Source organism: Peromyscus leucopus, chromosome 19 (assembly GCF_004664715.2).
Source record: "Peromyscus leucopus breed LL Stock chromosome 19, UCI_PerLeu_2.1, whole genome shotgun sequence".
NCBI classification, from domain to species: Eukaryota; Metazoa; Chordata; class Mammalia; order Rodentia; family Cricetidae; genus Peromyscus; species Peromyscus leucopus.
This window is the reverse complement of record NC_051079.1, coordinates 62,523,831-62,538,865: the sequence shown is the minus strand read 5'-3', so window position 1 is coordinate 62,538,865 and position 15,035 is coordinate 62,523,831. Positions and strand designations below refer to the sequence as shown.

Below are 15,035 nucleotides of genomic sequence, written 5' to 3'. Positions count from 1 at the left end.
TGATTATAGGACTTAATTTCAGTGATGACATCTTGGGTCAACCACATAGGGATTCCTTATTTTTTATTTCCAGTATCTGGATTTGGCTGCTGGGCTCAGAGAGCATCTTCATTCTGCATACTCCATACTTGGACTTTAAGTCAAGACTCAATGCCTTGGTGCTTCTGACTAAATCTACCTTGCCTTTCTTCGCTGCAGGTCTGGATCCTGCAGGACCCATGTTTGAAGGGGCGGATTTACACAAGAGGCTGTCTCCTGACGATGCAGACTTCGTGGATGTCCTGCACACCTACACTCCCTCCTTCGGCTTGAGCATTGGAATTCGGATGCCTGTGGGTCACATTGACATCTATCCCAACGGTGGTGACTTCCAGCCGGGCTGTGGATTCAATGATGTCTTGGGATCTATTGCATATGGAAGTGAGTGTGTACTTGATCTGCCTTGTGTCTGACTCACTCTATCCATCGTCTCAGTCAGCCAGGGCTGTGAGTACAGCCGACACAGTTCAACTCATCATTCCCATCTCTTCCCACAGAAGTTGTATGCTGAGTCATACAACTTGCCTCTTAACATTCACCTGCTTGCTCATGCTTTCAAGTCACAATCGTTACGGTTTAATTTTTTTTTTTTCCAAGACAAGGTTTCCCTATGTAGTTTTTGGTGCCTGTCCTGGATCTCACTCTGTAGACCAGGCTGGCCTCGAACTCACAGAGATCCACCTGGTTCTACCTCCTAAGTGCTGGGATTAAAGGGGTGCGCCACTGCCACCTGGCCCAATTTTTTTTTTCTTGAGACAGGATCTCACTATGTAGCTCCGGCTGGCCTGGAACTTGATATGTAAACCAGGCTGGACTTGAACTTACAGAGCTCTGCCTCCCATTGCCTCCTGAGTGCTGGGATTAAAGACATGTGCCACCATGCCCAACTTTCATTTCTGGTGTTTCTACCCAGATAAATGTTAGGACTTAGTGACTCTACCACACATCTGCCCTTTCACACTCTATTTTACTCTTTTCTCTTTTCATTTTTTTTTGAGGCAGGGTCTCTCTCTATAGTCTCTGCTCTACTGGAGTTTGCTATGTAGAATAGGCTGGCCTCGAACTCACAGAGGTCCTTCTCTCTCTGCTGGCAATAAAGGTGTGTGCCACCACTCCTGGCCATCCATTTTACTCTTAGTGTATGAACTCTCTTCTCCCCATTTCTCTGAGTATATTAGCATTGCCTTCCCTTACAGAGTAGACAGATGGCTGGAGTGGTCTTAAATTCCTCTGTATGTTAATAAGAGCTTGGAATGCCGCTGAGCCTATGTTAATAATCACACACCACCAGCCTCAATAAGCCTATCCCGGATGAGGTGGGTATACAGCGACTGCTGACCGAGTGGTGGGATCATCCAGAAGCGGTTCATCCCCGTGTGTTCTCTGTCTTCCTGTTTCCCCAGCAATCACAGAGGCGGCGAAATGTGAGCACGAGCGAGCCGTACACCTCTTTGTCGACTCTCTGGTGAATCAGGACAAGCCGAGCTTTGCCTTCCAGTGCACAGACCCTAACCGCTTCAAAAAGGGGATCTGTCTGAGCTGCCGCAAGAACCGTTGCAATAACATTGGCTACAACGCTAAGAAGATGAGGAAGAAGAGGAACAGCAAAATGTACTTGAAGACCCGGGCTGGCATGCCTTTCAGAGGTAACTGACCTTCAGGCTCCCGGGTGCCCCTTGGTCTTCTTCTTCCTTTATACTTTCTTGCAGAACAGGTCATGTAGCAGCCCAGGAGCTGTGGTCTATGTAGCAAGTTATTAAAAATCAGATCACATTGTGCATGCCCTAGTAAAGTGGTTCCTTCAGAAATCCAGGGTAAGGACCCCTTTTGTGATGCAAATACTACCCCATAATTATCAGGAAGCAAAGTTCACAGAAGACGGAAGCAGTAGTTTTTACTTCTATAACCTGTTTATGATATTTTGTGAGACAGTATTTTATGTACAAAGACCTTGAGACCCAGAGAGGTCTATACCTTAATTTAGTGTCACACAGTAGAAAATAAATAGTCCTAAGTCCCCAAACATTTGACCCCCTCAAGTTCAGGGCACTTCTTCATTGATTTCCTGTGCTATCAGGTAGAATAAGACTAGAGCCCAGCTAAGGTTAGATGGGACCAACAAGATATTTGTTTCTAAAATCCAGTATGCTATGTGACTTTTGAGATGACAAGGTCTTTGTTCTGTTGTCCATACAGTTTACCATTATCAGATGAAAGTCCACATCTTCAGCTACAAGAACAGTGGAGACATCCAGCCCACCTTCTACATTACCCTGTACGGCAGTAACGCAGACTCCCCGGATCTGCCTTTGGAAGTGTAAGTGAGAACATTCTTTGCAACTCTGGTTCAGGATGGAGAACTAGTTAGTCTGAGAATGAGAGAGAGAGGAAGAAGTACGGGAGAGTCAGGTCGGCTTGCCCAGGGGAGGAGCTGGGTGGTTCTAGCTGGCATCTATATCTCCTCTTTCCTCTCTTCTGCTGTGTGTTCTCCTTCAAGTCCTTGACTCAGAGGGCTTCAGGGAGGGAGGCTCCCAAGATGAATCAGCTGCGTGCGAAACTGCTGGATCAGCCGCGCAGAAACCACTGTTTCATCTCAGGCAACGCCTGACACCCGAGGCTTCAGGGACTCGGGAACTCGATGAACGTCATCCCTGGAACTTCTGTAGTGATCATCTGTGGGAGGGGTGCATGGAGGTCTGGAGAGATCTGTTGAGTTCCCACCAGGCACAAAGCATCCTGCCAATTGATGCTGTCATCAGAGTCAGGTGTGGGCGGTGCAGCCTGGATCCCAGCACTTGGGGAGGCTGTGGCAGGAGAATTGTGAGTTCTGGGACAGCCTGAGAAATGCAGTGAGATCCTGTCAACAAACAGATAATAAGGAATAAAAAAGGGAAGAGGAAGAAGAAGAAGGAGAAGGAGAAGGAGAAGGAGAAGGAGAAGGAGAAGGAGAAGGAGAAGGAGAAGGAGAAGGAGAAGAAGAAGAAGAAGAAGAAGAAGAAGAAGAAGAAGAAGAAGAAGAAGAAGAAGAAGAAGAAAAGAAGAAGAAGAAGAAGAAGAAGGCCACTGGAGTCAAATTTGTCTGGGCTCAAGGTCTTGCTGGGAGACGAGGATTGAACATCCGCAATTGCTAGCATGATGGGCCAGGCAGGGATGGGAGAGGAGGCAGGAAGAGGGGAAGGAAGAAGGGAGGGAGGAAGGGAGACTGCCGCCTTCGGGCTGAGGATCGGCCAGCATGCTTGTGTCGGGAAGGTGAATCTGTGTTTTCTCTTTTCGGCTCTTCCTTGGCACTGTGTCTTAGGAATTAGTGGCACAAAGGGATAGCTGCTCAGGAATGGTTTTGATAAGAAGTTAGGTGCTTTGGGCAAAGTTATCTGTCAGCGTAGAGCACAACTCAGCTTCCTGGGTGGGCCTTTGAAGTGGGGACATGGAGGGCAGGAGGTGGGCGGATTTGTGCCAGTTTCCCGAGGTGGGAGGGCGTGAGACGAGCTTCTCCCTCATCTTGCAGAGTGGAGAAGATCAAGCTGAATGCCACCAACACCTTCCTGGTCTACACTGAGGAGGACTTGGGTGATCTCTTGAAGATCAGACTTGCCTGGGAGAGGATATCTCATTCCTGGTACAACCTGTGGAATGAGTTTCGCAGCTACCTGTCTCAACCCAGCAACCCCTCGAGGGAGCTGCACATCCGAAGAATTCGTGTCAAGTCTGGGGAAACGCAGAGAAAGTAAGTGTTCCTTTCCTTCTGGTCTTTGTGAGAGGCGGGCACAAGGTCCTGCATTTCTTCCTTTGTAAGAGTAACATCCAGAGTCCTCTGCCACCAGCTAAACTTCAACTATTTTTTGCAAGGACTGTTACTTGCAGACATGGGCTTCTGGAAACTGTGGTATGTCCATCTTACATCCTGACCACAGCCCTCAGGGGAGGGGTGGGAAGGAACTGTCTGGAGTTCAGTACTGGACAGGGCTCTCTGCGTGTGCTGTGTGGGGAAAATTGGAGCATCTGGACGCACAGGTGAAGCCTTCCACGAGACTACCCTTGCAAAGGCCACTTCTCAGAGCACTGTCTCCTCCAGCGGCTCTGAATCATGCTGCTGAGTTGGGGTTGTGGCTTCCACCAGCCAAGAGCTCCCCATGCTGTGCCAGCTGGCAGCCTTTCGTTTCTTTGAACCCCAAACTAGGAGATCCAGACCTTTATAGATCAACTCTTGTTACTGTGCCCTAACTCTGCCAAGGAGGGCTCAAAGCCAGTGAGGCTCTGGAGGCCTTCCTCATGAGCGGAGTGTTTCCTTCCTGGACCTCTGCAGTGACCACCATCAGCGGGAGGAAGCAGCTTGCAACCTTTTTGTCTTTCCCTCTGACCTTTGTCCCCATGATTATTCTTCCTGTGGCTTGTTTGTGTCTACTGCCCTTGGCCAGGCTGGCAGCGGCGGGAGTGAACTGGCACTTTGGAGGCTTCCCTAGAGTTATCTAGTCTAGGAACCTGTGACTTGGGGGCTTTTTTTTTCTTAATCGAGGAGCTGTTAGAATCTAGCCTGTGATCTCCGTAATTGTACCTGTGTTAACTCCCCTGCTCTCCTAACTGCAGCCTGAGCTGAGAGGTGTGACAGCAGACACACAATCCTCATTATAAAACATTTCAGATGTAGTGAACACTCGTGAAAGTGTTCACCATCAAGACTTAACAACTATAAGCGGTTTCCCAAGTTGTGTTCTGATAGAAGGTTCCAAAAGCCAAGGATCACAGAAGTATTTGCAGTCAGCTCTGTGTCCTTCCTCTGCCCACAACTTCCCCTCTTCCAAACCAGACAGAACGAAAACTTTGCATTAATTACCTAATGGGAATGTGCTTCCTTCCTTTATGTTTCTATGCCCATTAGCACCTTTGTTTATACCCATTAGCAGTATGCAGGATTGTTTTAGATGCGTCTAGATTTCCCATGACTGGGCACGCTGCTTTGTGAGTTGCTTTTCAACATCCAGATGTCTGTGAAATGTACCCGCTAACTTTAGCTGTGGTCTGTTGATGGTTAACTCTCCGGAGTGGTTGGACTAGTTTTCCTTCTCGGCCCTAGCACCATGCTCTCCCTCTTTTGCTTCCTGTCCCACAGTGGGACACTGCTGCCATTCAGGTGGCGGCATGCCGTCTGGCATTGTGTGAATTTGTGTTTTCTGACTGTGAGTGAGGTAAGCTCTCTTTCTGCAGGTTTATAAACATGTAGGTCCGAAGGCGCTTAAACTCCCCAGGAAAGGTCTAGAATATGGTTTTTTTTCCCTGCCTCGGCATTGGGGTGAGGTGTCCTCCACAGTGTTGGTCATCTGTGTGGCAATCATGTCATCAAGGCTGTGTGGTACAGCCACAAGCTTTTGCTTCCCACAAACTGTTGTGAAATGGCGATTAGCAGGCCTTTGATTCTTCCTATGCTTTTGGTTGTCCATGAACTGAACTTTTTTTTTTAAGATTTAAAGTGTATGTGTGTGTGTGTGTGTGTGTGTGTGTGTGTGTGTGTAGGTATACCTGAGTGCAGGTACCCACAGAAGAGGATATCTGGTCCTCTGGAGCTGGACTTAGAGGTGGTGGTGAGCCACTTGACCTGGGTGCTGAGAACAGAGTTCTGGGCCTCTGCATGTGCGGTTTGTACTGTTAACTGTGGTATTGTCTCTCCAGCCCAAACCTTTGATTTTGACATGCAGCTGAGTTCCGAGAACTCTTGTCAATGGAGAGTTCATAGCAGTGCCTTATGGGGACCTTGAGCATGGTGGTGAGGCTGACCCTTGATCTCAAAACCCCCAAACCAGTTTCCAGCAGCATAGCCTTTTGTAAAGTAGAACAAAACCTTCATTTTAAAGTCCATGTTGTAAGCAACGACAATTACCGAAGCAACATTCACGTAAAGATACGCCTTTGTCCTAAGGTCCAGGGTGGTCAGGTTCATGGGGGCTTTGGCAGGGATGGGAGCTTCCAAGAGGTCATGGCCCCAAATGGCAGGCAGCCTTTTGGGAAGATAGAGAAGAAAAGCAGGAAATGTGTGATCAAGGCTGCATAAGACTGCATCATAAAGCAAGATACATGCTGCCGTCCTGCATCAGGGATGGGCAGTCCTGCATCAGGGATGGGCAGTTCTGCATCAGGGATGGGCAGTCCTGCATCAGGGATGGGCAGTCCTGAAGGCTCTGGAGTGGATATAACATGCTGAAAGTTTCTCTTTCCCTTTCCCATTTATGTTGAATCCAGAAAGCACTGTCTAGAGTTTTGGATACAACAGTGGTTTCTTTTTCTCTTAGAATGACGTTTTGTGCCCAAGACCCTAAGAAGACTGGCATCTCTCCTGGCCAAGAGCTGTGGTTTCACAAGTGTCGGGATGGCTGGAGAATGAAAAATGAAACCAGGTAACTTGCAAATGGCCACTGACAGATGTCCCTCATTAACAAAGCCCACCTGGTGGAGGGTGGGAGACAAGCACCTACATGAAAATATTAGGGGACGTGCATGTCGCTCTGTCCTGTGCTCTGTCTCACCTAGAGGTGCTCACTGTGCGTGTTCATAGCCCCCAGCATCGCTGTCCGTTTCCCCTCATCTTAGGTTGGTGCTTCCTCCGTAGTGAGCAGGGCTGGGGTGAAGTCTCGTTTCCCATCTTCCTTCTGCCGTCGGGCTGCAGTAGGCAGTAGGGTGGGAGGCAAGATGGTTAGATTTTATTAGATTTCCTGGAAACCAGGTTGGTATGAGCAAAGGTTAGTGCCCCTAACGGTCCCCACTGAGAGGTACAGGATGGCTTGTGTGTAGAGCCGAGTGAGATGACATCGAGGCTGGCTGTCTTGTGTGGTATCACATTGCTAGGTGTGGAACTACATGGTTTCAGGTGGAGGAAGGCCCAGGTCATGGTGTGTGGCAATGGGATCCTCGGTGGAGCCCGTCTTATGCCATCTAAGCCAAAATACCTTCTAAGGACGAGGGTGGCTGTCTCTTTAGCTGCTCTCCCTTCCTGCGCCTTGTCTTCAGCAGAGGACTGGCTGATAGTCCTGCTGGGAATGCTGGGTGTGCAGCATGCACCCACCTACACCCAGTGCTTACAGAATCATTTAACTTTATCGACAATCTCAGGAGGCAGGCGTTACTGTCCCTGTGGACACCGAGAAAACTGAGGCGTGGGACAGTGAAGTCTCTCTCCCAGGATTCCCTAGTGGGTGATGGGCGATGGGTCGTTTTGCATTAAAGCCTGCTCATTGCAGTAGAGACGTTGCACCTGCTCAGATGAAGCACCCCGCCTCTGTTTAGGTACTAATTATCGAGCAAGCCGTTTGCAGGGATCCCCTGTGATTAACCGTATGCCCACCCAGTGGGCCTGACTGCACCCCCAGCTGACCTGGCTTCTGTTAAGGAACATCAGCAGACCCCAAGCTTAGTAATCACAGACTTCTGAGGTCTGAAGACTGCCCCCCCCCCATTTAAGTGCAGGCTCATTTGATCTTCCTCTATCATTATCTTAATTCTTTTTGTTTGTATTTAAATTTACCTCTTTGAAAGTGCTCCTGTATACATTAATTTCATTGATAGATTGCATACCCTGGAAGGAATTACGTAACGGATGAGGCACTTCTTTTTCTCTTCTAGAATGCTCTAATTTAATTAACTTGGCTCATACTTTTTTTTGGGGGGGGGGACAAGTCAACCATTTATTTCCCCTCTAAGGCACAGAAAACAATAGGAATCCAAGTAATAAAGGGGCACGAGGAAGTCATGGCAATCTTAGCGCCATGCAGTGCCATCAGGCTTCTCTCTTCTGGCATGAACCTGTTCACCAATAAGGAGACTGAAGTTCAGAGAGCTCCTGTAGTTGAGAACAGGATGCAGGTCTCTTGACTCAGGTGTCCCCTTCCTGCCAGAGGAGAATCTTGTGTACTTCTAGATAAAGGCAAAGAAGTTTGATAGTCCTCCTCACACTTGTGTGTTTGTGTCGGGCAAAGCACATGGATGCATTGAGTGTGACAAGTGTACCTACCAGCCCAGACAGGCTCCCACGGGTGCTTCTCACGGGGGACCTTTCCATTGTTCCTAGAGGCAAATCAGTAACATGGCTGGTCCATGTGCAGAACACTCAGTCCTAGTTCACGTCTCGATAGATATACCTTGGTACAGCTTTGTCCATTTGCTGATGAGTGAGCTAACGCCATATTCACGTGGTTCCTTCCAGTCCTTTTGTGGAGCTGGCCTGAGGGCCCAGGAAGTCCTGAAGCCCGAATCCACCCACACCCCACTGTCCACGCACATGGAGGAAAGTTACCGCTGAAGACTCACTCGATGGAAGACCTCAGCCTTGACGCTGGAGCCCCGGGAGGATTCACTCGCTGGGCTTCACCTTGTTTCCACTGCCAGCTGTGACTTCTCCCAGACAGGCCCGTGCCCTGCCGAAGTTCCAGCCTGATGATTCTAACTCCAGACTTCTCTTGACCCCTCAGGAAGCTGTGTGAGCACTGGAATGTCCGGAGCCCTGGTGCATGCTGGGCCACTCTCGCTGTTGCTAGGTGAGCCCCGGCTCTGACCAACCGCAGGGAACGCAGTTTCTGAAGTGGCTGTGTGTGGAGGGTTGGCAGACGCTTGGCCTCACTGAACCTTAGTGACAAGTCTTTCCCTCAAGACCTGACTCATATACCACAGTGACAGACCTGTTACCCAGAGAAGGGACAATAGATCAGGCTGATGCTAATGTCCTACTGTTCTCCCATGCCAGACTGATGGATCCTGGCTCTATCTTGGGTATTCCATCATGCTTCCTAGCTCATCTTCTGAGGCCCACACTGTTGGCATTTCTCTTTTTTGCATCGTTCATACCTTTGATTAAAAGCAAACGTTCATTGGGCACTTCAACTATTTAGCACAGGGAAATAGACGCATGACTCAGCCTTTGCATTTGGAGCCAATGGGATCAGGATCTCTCCCTCTGGTTCCCTGGCTCCATGAATATGTGTGTGCTTAAAGACAGACAGGGCTGAGGGGAGAGCTACAGGCTGAAAGAGCTGGCTGGGGCTCTGAGGTTTTCATGTGTCATTTTCTCTAAGGGCCGTGCTTGATCACTATTAGAGCAGCAAGCAGAAAATCATGCATGGTGGCCCCAGGGGTGGAGCAGAGTTTCTGCTGTTTAGGGAGCTTGACAGTAGTGTGTGTGTTCTTCATACCTGCTGTGCAGAAACCAGCCGCCACGGGCAGAGCTGGCGTTAAGGTTTGATGTGTCTTCTATGAAATAGCTTGCTTTTTATATCAGTGCCGGCTCTGCGTTAAGCTCCTGGAAAGAAGCCTCCTGTTCTAGATCTTAATGTGAACCAATAAATGTGACACCCGAGACACCGTCCTGCAGTCTCTAGACAGCTTGCACGTGCGTCACCTAATCAGAGTGCAAGGAGCAGGACAGCTGTTATTATTCCTGTCGTCTGAAATCAAGGCTTAGGGAAATTCAGTCACCTGCTTAGACATAGATATATCAAGGTGGTGAGGGGGCCATGCTGAGGACCCAGTGAGGTTTCCTGAAGGCAAAGTTCAGGAAAGCCTTCCTGCAACTCTGTGAAGAAGTCTGTAACTATTTCCCATCTGTCTGTTCCTGATGTGATAAGCAGTGAATTATTTTTCATAGCTATCCATAAACTCCAAGCCCTTTCATTGATAAACAACCAGAACACCCGAGGAAGGGGTTGAGTTTTTATGGGTGAGCTGTCAGCTGGGGTGAGAGAGCAGTCACTCACTCTGTATTTCGGTTTTTAATGCACATTCTTTGTATCTGTACTCCACCAAATTTGTATCGCTGCTTAATGCCAAACTCCCGAAGACGTAACAGTAACAGTCGAACCTTAACTCGGGGTGCTCTCTCCAGCCCTAGTTTGCTACTGCAATTGCTTTCTTGCCAAAGTGGAGCTTGTTATTGGCCAAGGATCCTGGTGGCTTCCAGCTCCTGTGTTTAGTGATGGAAGTGTGGAGAACTGAGGCCTCTGGGAGTTGTGTGTTTATCTGTTTGACTTGAAGCCTTGTTTGTATATCCGATGCTTTTTTAAAATGCCTAGACCACTATTTATTTCTGAAGTGTACATAATGTATAAAGACAAATATATGACTAGTTTTTACTTTAAGATTAACCCATTTCAAGATTAAAAAAAAGTTTAATAGTAAAATAATAAAAACTATACAACTCTTAATTGTCTGGTAACTCATTTCTTAAAATTGGAAACAATATGGCTGCCCAGATCTTGGACTTGATACATAATTACTTTAGTATAAGATATATTCTCTATTTGATAGTCATTGTTAGCAGGAAGTGGACAACTTCTTTCAGCCATGGGTGGGAAGAAATGTTATCTGAATTGCAGCAAGAAGACCTGGGTGGACTCTTTTTTTTTTTTTTTTCCTTTTCGAAACAGGGTTTCTTTGCAGAAAAGCCTTGGCTATCTTGGAACTCACTCTGTAGACCAGGCTGGCCTCGAACTCACAGAGATCCACTTGGCTCTGCCTCCCGAGTGCTGGGATTAAAGGCAAGTGCCACCATCGCCCGGCTGAAGGTGGACGGTTTTAAGAACAGGGAGGTGGTGGGACATCAGAGGACAGTTGTGAGCACATAAATTTGGTCGTATTGGCTCAGATGACAGTGTCATAAACTGGGTGGAGCTGATTTCTCTATTGCACTGAAATCCCTGCTGGGACAAGAGAGGATCAGGCCCATAGTTTTTCATTGAGCTACCCAGAGTGTGATCTGTTCGTCCCCACAGCCCACAATGTCTCCCTCCAGGTCCCCTTCCAGCAATGGGAAGGTGAGAGAAGGAGGAGCCCTTCTCTGGGGCTGAGTGACAGCTGTCTGAGTCACACAGTAACAGGGGAGGCTGGGGATTCTGCTTCTGTTCAGGATTCCCTCGGGCCCAACGGAAAGCCCAGTGGCTGGATAGGAAAAGGAAATTGGATATTGCCATCTGTTTACCAGAAATTAATTGTTCTCCCCGGAGGCAGGGGATAAACCAAGGTGCCATTTAAATTATTCAGTCTTGTAGTCAAATTTTAGTATACAGATTGTTTATTCATTTTTTTTTTTAAGTTAAAGATAGGGTCTTGAACTCACTGCTCAGTATGTATCCCAGGACTTTAAGTTTAGGTAGATTATATAAATTTGACTTTATCTCTAGTCTTAAATGTTAAAACACTTTTAAAACATTTTTAAAAACATTAACAAGATAGTTACAATTGAATTACTTTACATCCAAGCAATATAGTGTTACATTAATACCGCCCAAAACCAAGGTGATTGGTGAGCCCAATAGATCGTTCCTCAGTTTACACTTCTGTGTCTATAATTGATTTTTGTTGTTTGTCTCCCTGTATAGCCTAGGCTGACCCAGAACTCATTCTGTGACACAGGTTACCTTCGAACAAGAGATCCTCTTCCCCAGCCTCCAAGTGCTACAATTACAGGCACATATCTTTATACTTAAAAGTGCAACATAATTGATATCAAATCCTGAGTCTGTTCAATCCAGGTTTAAAGTTGGCAGTAGTTTTCAAAAACATGTTTGTGCACTAAAAGCAGCCATGAACACCCCTATAAGCTGCCGGCCAATGCCTTGAAGGAAAGGCAAGGGTATGTATGAATGGTCCCCAAAGAGATGCTTAATGACTTACTTGCTGCAACAGCTCCCAGGGGCATGGACATAGTGTGTATGGTGGTTTAGGACAGCTCTTCACATTGTACTACACTGTCTTCCACAGTAGCACGGTGGCATGTCAAGGTACCTTGCCCTTCAGGATCAGGGGGCAGTTACGTGACCAGCATCAACTGAAAGTCCATAGCCCCAAACTTCCATTGATCCAGGCCTTTCCTTGAACGGCACATTCACGTTCTTCCAGCAATAACTAGTGCAGTGACACGTTATCTCGTTACAAAGCCATCTTTGGAGGAAATGGACAAGTCAATTATGATCTGAGTATGCTCAGTGCCTGGGCTGGAGAATTACACAAGAGATGAAGGACTAATGCAAAATTCCGAAACTCCAGCCACCACCATATCAGCATCATCTTGGTCATAAATCTGATCATCCCATAGCGTGAGCGCCTGTGGTACACAGTGCATGCTGCAGATTGGCGCTCTTGCTTGTACAGAGTGTTCATCTGGTCCAGTGCCATATTTATCCTAATCTCGGGTTCAGAGAATAGGCTGACCTTCTTACTACCTTTGATCTGAGACATCAAAGCAGTTTCAGAAGCAGCTTCAGGAGGATCCAGTCCCATTGCCAGGTGCAGCACCAGCCATTGGCTCAGAAGACCAAGGCAGTCAGCTGGGAACTGCTGCCCAATGGCCATGATGGCGGGAGAAGTCAGGGCTCGTTTGTGTCTGATTTGGACACAGACCTTTGTTTTTTAAATGGTCTTCACGAGAGCCTCTTGGCACATGAGCAACAATACTTTGAGAGATTCTCCTGTCCTTGGGAAGTGAAACAATCCCAATTTATCCTAGAAGAAGGCAATCCCATATCAGTTGAGTCCCAACAGCAAAAGGAATCACCTACCAATGCTCATGATAGCAGTCCACCTGTCAAGTCCAGTGTTGGCACAGTTCTAGAAAACCTCCTTTTATTTCTTATTTAACCACCATTGAAAAGTTGGATATCAAACTGAGTGCTTTTAATCCTTAGGAAATTTGACAATGTCATTGTGATTCAGGTGGTCAGAAACACTCTTGTCACAGGGTTTGTACCCTGAAACAGGGCTGAGAAACCCTTAAAACATTTAAAATGAGAACAAAGCTCTCTGTAAAGCGCTTTAGTGATGGGAAACACCTGCTTTCCATTTCACAAAGGACATCCTGAACCAGGTTTATTATTGCAGCCAGGATTTAGATTAGACAATATTGGGTATGTTGTTAACTTAGTTCAAAGGTCAACAGAGGTGTCTCATGTCAGTCACAGGTGTCCCATGTCAGAGAAGAGGGCAGAGGCAGTGTTTCTGGCAGAGTAGAGGAAAAAGTTGGAATCACTCCAAGGCAGAGGCACAGTCTCAGTGACTCCAGGTTTCTTGTTTGACTTGGCCATTTTGATCCACTCTCAGTAGAGTTTGGAGAATTTCATGGGCCTCTCAGGGGCTCTCCAAACACAGAGCCTATGATAATGTCTGGCACAGAGCGGGTGTTACATGATCACACACTATGAAATGAAATTAGGTACAGGGATACCTGCTGCTTAGGCAGTAGAGGGGTCGAGTGTAAACACAGAGTATGGTGCCAGAAGCCTCAGCGTGCTGTTCGGAATCGTATGACTGTTGGTTTACAAATAACCTTTTCTAGTCTCTGCCTCTTCTCTTCAGAAACAGACGCAAAAGGCTGAGGTGGGATCATGAGTTCAAAGCCCAGCTTGGGCTGTAGAGCAAGACCCTGTCTTAACCAACCCAACTCAACCTAACCAACCCAACTCAACCTAACCAACCCAACTCAACCTAACCAACCCAACTCAACCTAACCAACCCAACTGAACCTAACCAACCCAACTCAACCAACCCAAAGTGAAGAATACCATTTGGGATGTTGTGAATAGCAACTGTATATGGTAAAATTAATTTTTAGTACTTTATAGGTTTGACTTGGGAAAAAGACAATAAAATTTAGGCAAAATTAAAATAAGCATCTTTTGGTTTCTATGTAGAAATTTTATATATAAGGAGCTTTATTAATTACTGAAAGAAATGGGAAGTTACTTAGATAATGGTAGGAAAGAGGTCTCATTAAGGGGGGGGGACATAAAATTAAATCCCAGTCTTAACACCATATTCACAGATGAATTCCATATCAACACAAAGTATAAATGTAAAGACAGTTGAAATCTGCATAAACTCTGAGAAAGTATAAAATGTCACAGTTAGGATGGTAAGAACCAGAGAATTTGAGGGTTGAGGATGTAGCTCAATGGTAGAGAACTTGCCTAACATGTGATGAGACCCTGGGTCCAATCTCTAATGCTTAAAAAAAAGGAAGCCGGGGGGTGGCGGCGGCGGCGGCGGTGGTGGTGCACGCCTTTAATCCCAGCACTCGGGAGGCAGAGGCAAGCAGATCTCTGTGAGTTCGAGGCCAGCTTGGTTTACAGAGCAAGTTCAAGGACAGCCATGGCTACACAGAGAGAAATCCTGTCTTGAAGAATCCAAAATAAATATATAGATAAATAAGAAATAAACAAACACTAAAGAAATCTAAATGTAAATAAGAACTCCTTTGTCCCATGCATTGAAAAAAGAAAACTTAACTGGGAAATTCTATCAAAATTACAAGTACCTGAGCCAGGCAGTGGTGACTCAGGCCTTTAATCCCAGCACTTGGGAAGCAGAAGCAGGCATATCACAGTGAATTCAAGACCAGTTTGGTCTATAATGAGTTCCAGGACAGCCAGGACTATTACACAGAGAAACCCTGTCTCGAAAAACAAAACAAAATTACAAGTACCATATAATCCCTGATTTACATAGGTAGCTCCAATAACAGAAAAGCCACTTCAAATCTCAACTCCTTTGCAAAGAAACTTGTAGATCAGATTTACTTGTGAATGTATGTGTGAAAGTCTAGAACATCATGACCTCTTAGGGACTGGACTGAATCCTTCCGAATCCGTGTAGTGAAGCCTTAAAGTTCCAGTATCTCAGAATGTGACTGTATTTGGAAATGGGGTTTTTAAAGAGCTGACTGAAGTGGAGTGAGGCCGTTTGGTAGGTAGGTTCTAATCCAATATCACTGGTGTCCTTATAAGAAGAGAAAATTTTGCCGGGTGGTGGTGGCGCACGCCTTTAATCCCAGCACTCGGGAGGCAGAGACAGACGGATCTCTGTGAGTTCGAGGCCAGCCTGGGCTACCAAGTGAGTTCCAGGAAAGGCACAAAGCTACACAAGAGAAACCCTGTCTCGAAAAACCAAAAAAAAAAAAAAAAAAAAAAAAAAAAGAAGAGAAAATTTAGATACACGAGAAGGGTAGTGGGAATGTGTATGCACAGAGAAAA

General features: G+C 46.6%; 1 protein-coding gene across 2 annotated transcripts in view; it reads left to right on the top strand.

Annotated features, from left to right (window-relative positions):
- Positions 1-8,968, top strand: part of Lipg (lipase G, endothelial type) — a 36,023-nt gene extending 27,055 nt beyond the window's left edge. For both annotated transcript variants that reach the window (XM_037197206.1, XM_028871940.2), the window contains exons 5-10: positions 199-420; positions 1,443-1,685; positions 2,236-2,356; positions 3,545-3,763; positions 6,321-6,425; positions 8,228-8,968. In XM_037197206.1, coding sequence (XP_037053101.1) covers positions 199-420; positions 1,443-1,685; positions 2,236-2,356; positions 3,545-3,763; positions 6,321-6,425; positions 8,228-8,249 — 932 coding nt within the window. In that variant the 3' untranslated portion in view covers positions 8,250-8,968. The remainder of the gene's footprint in view (positions 1-198; positions 421-1,442; positions 1,686-2,235; positions 2,357-3,544; positions 3,764-6,320; positions 6,426-8,227) is intronic.
- Positions 8,969-15,035: the final 6,067 nt, after the last annotated feature.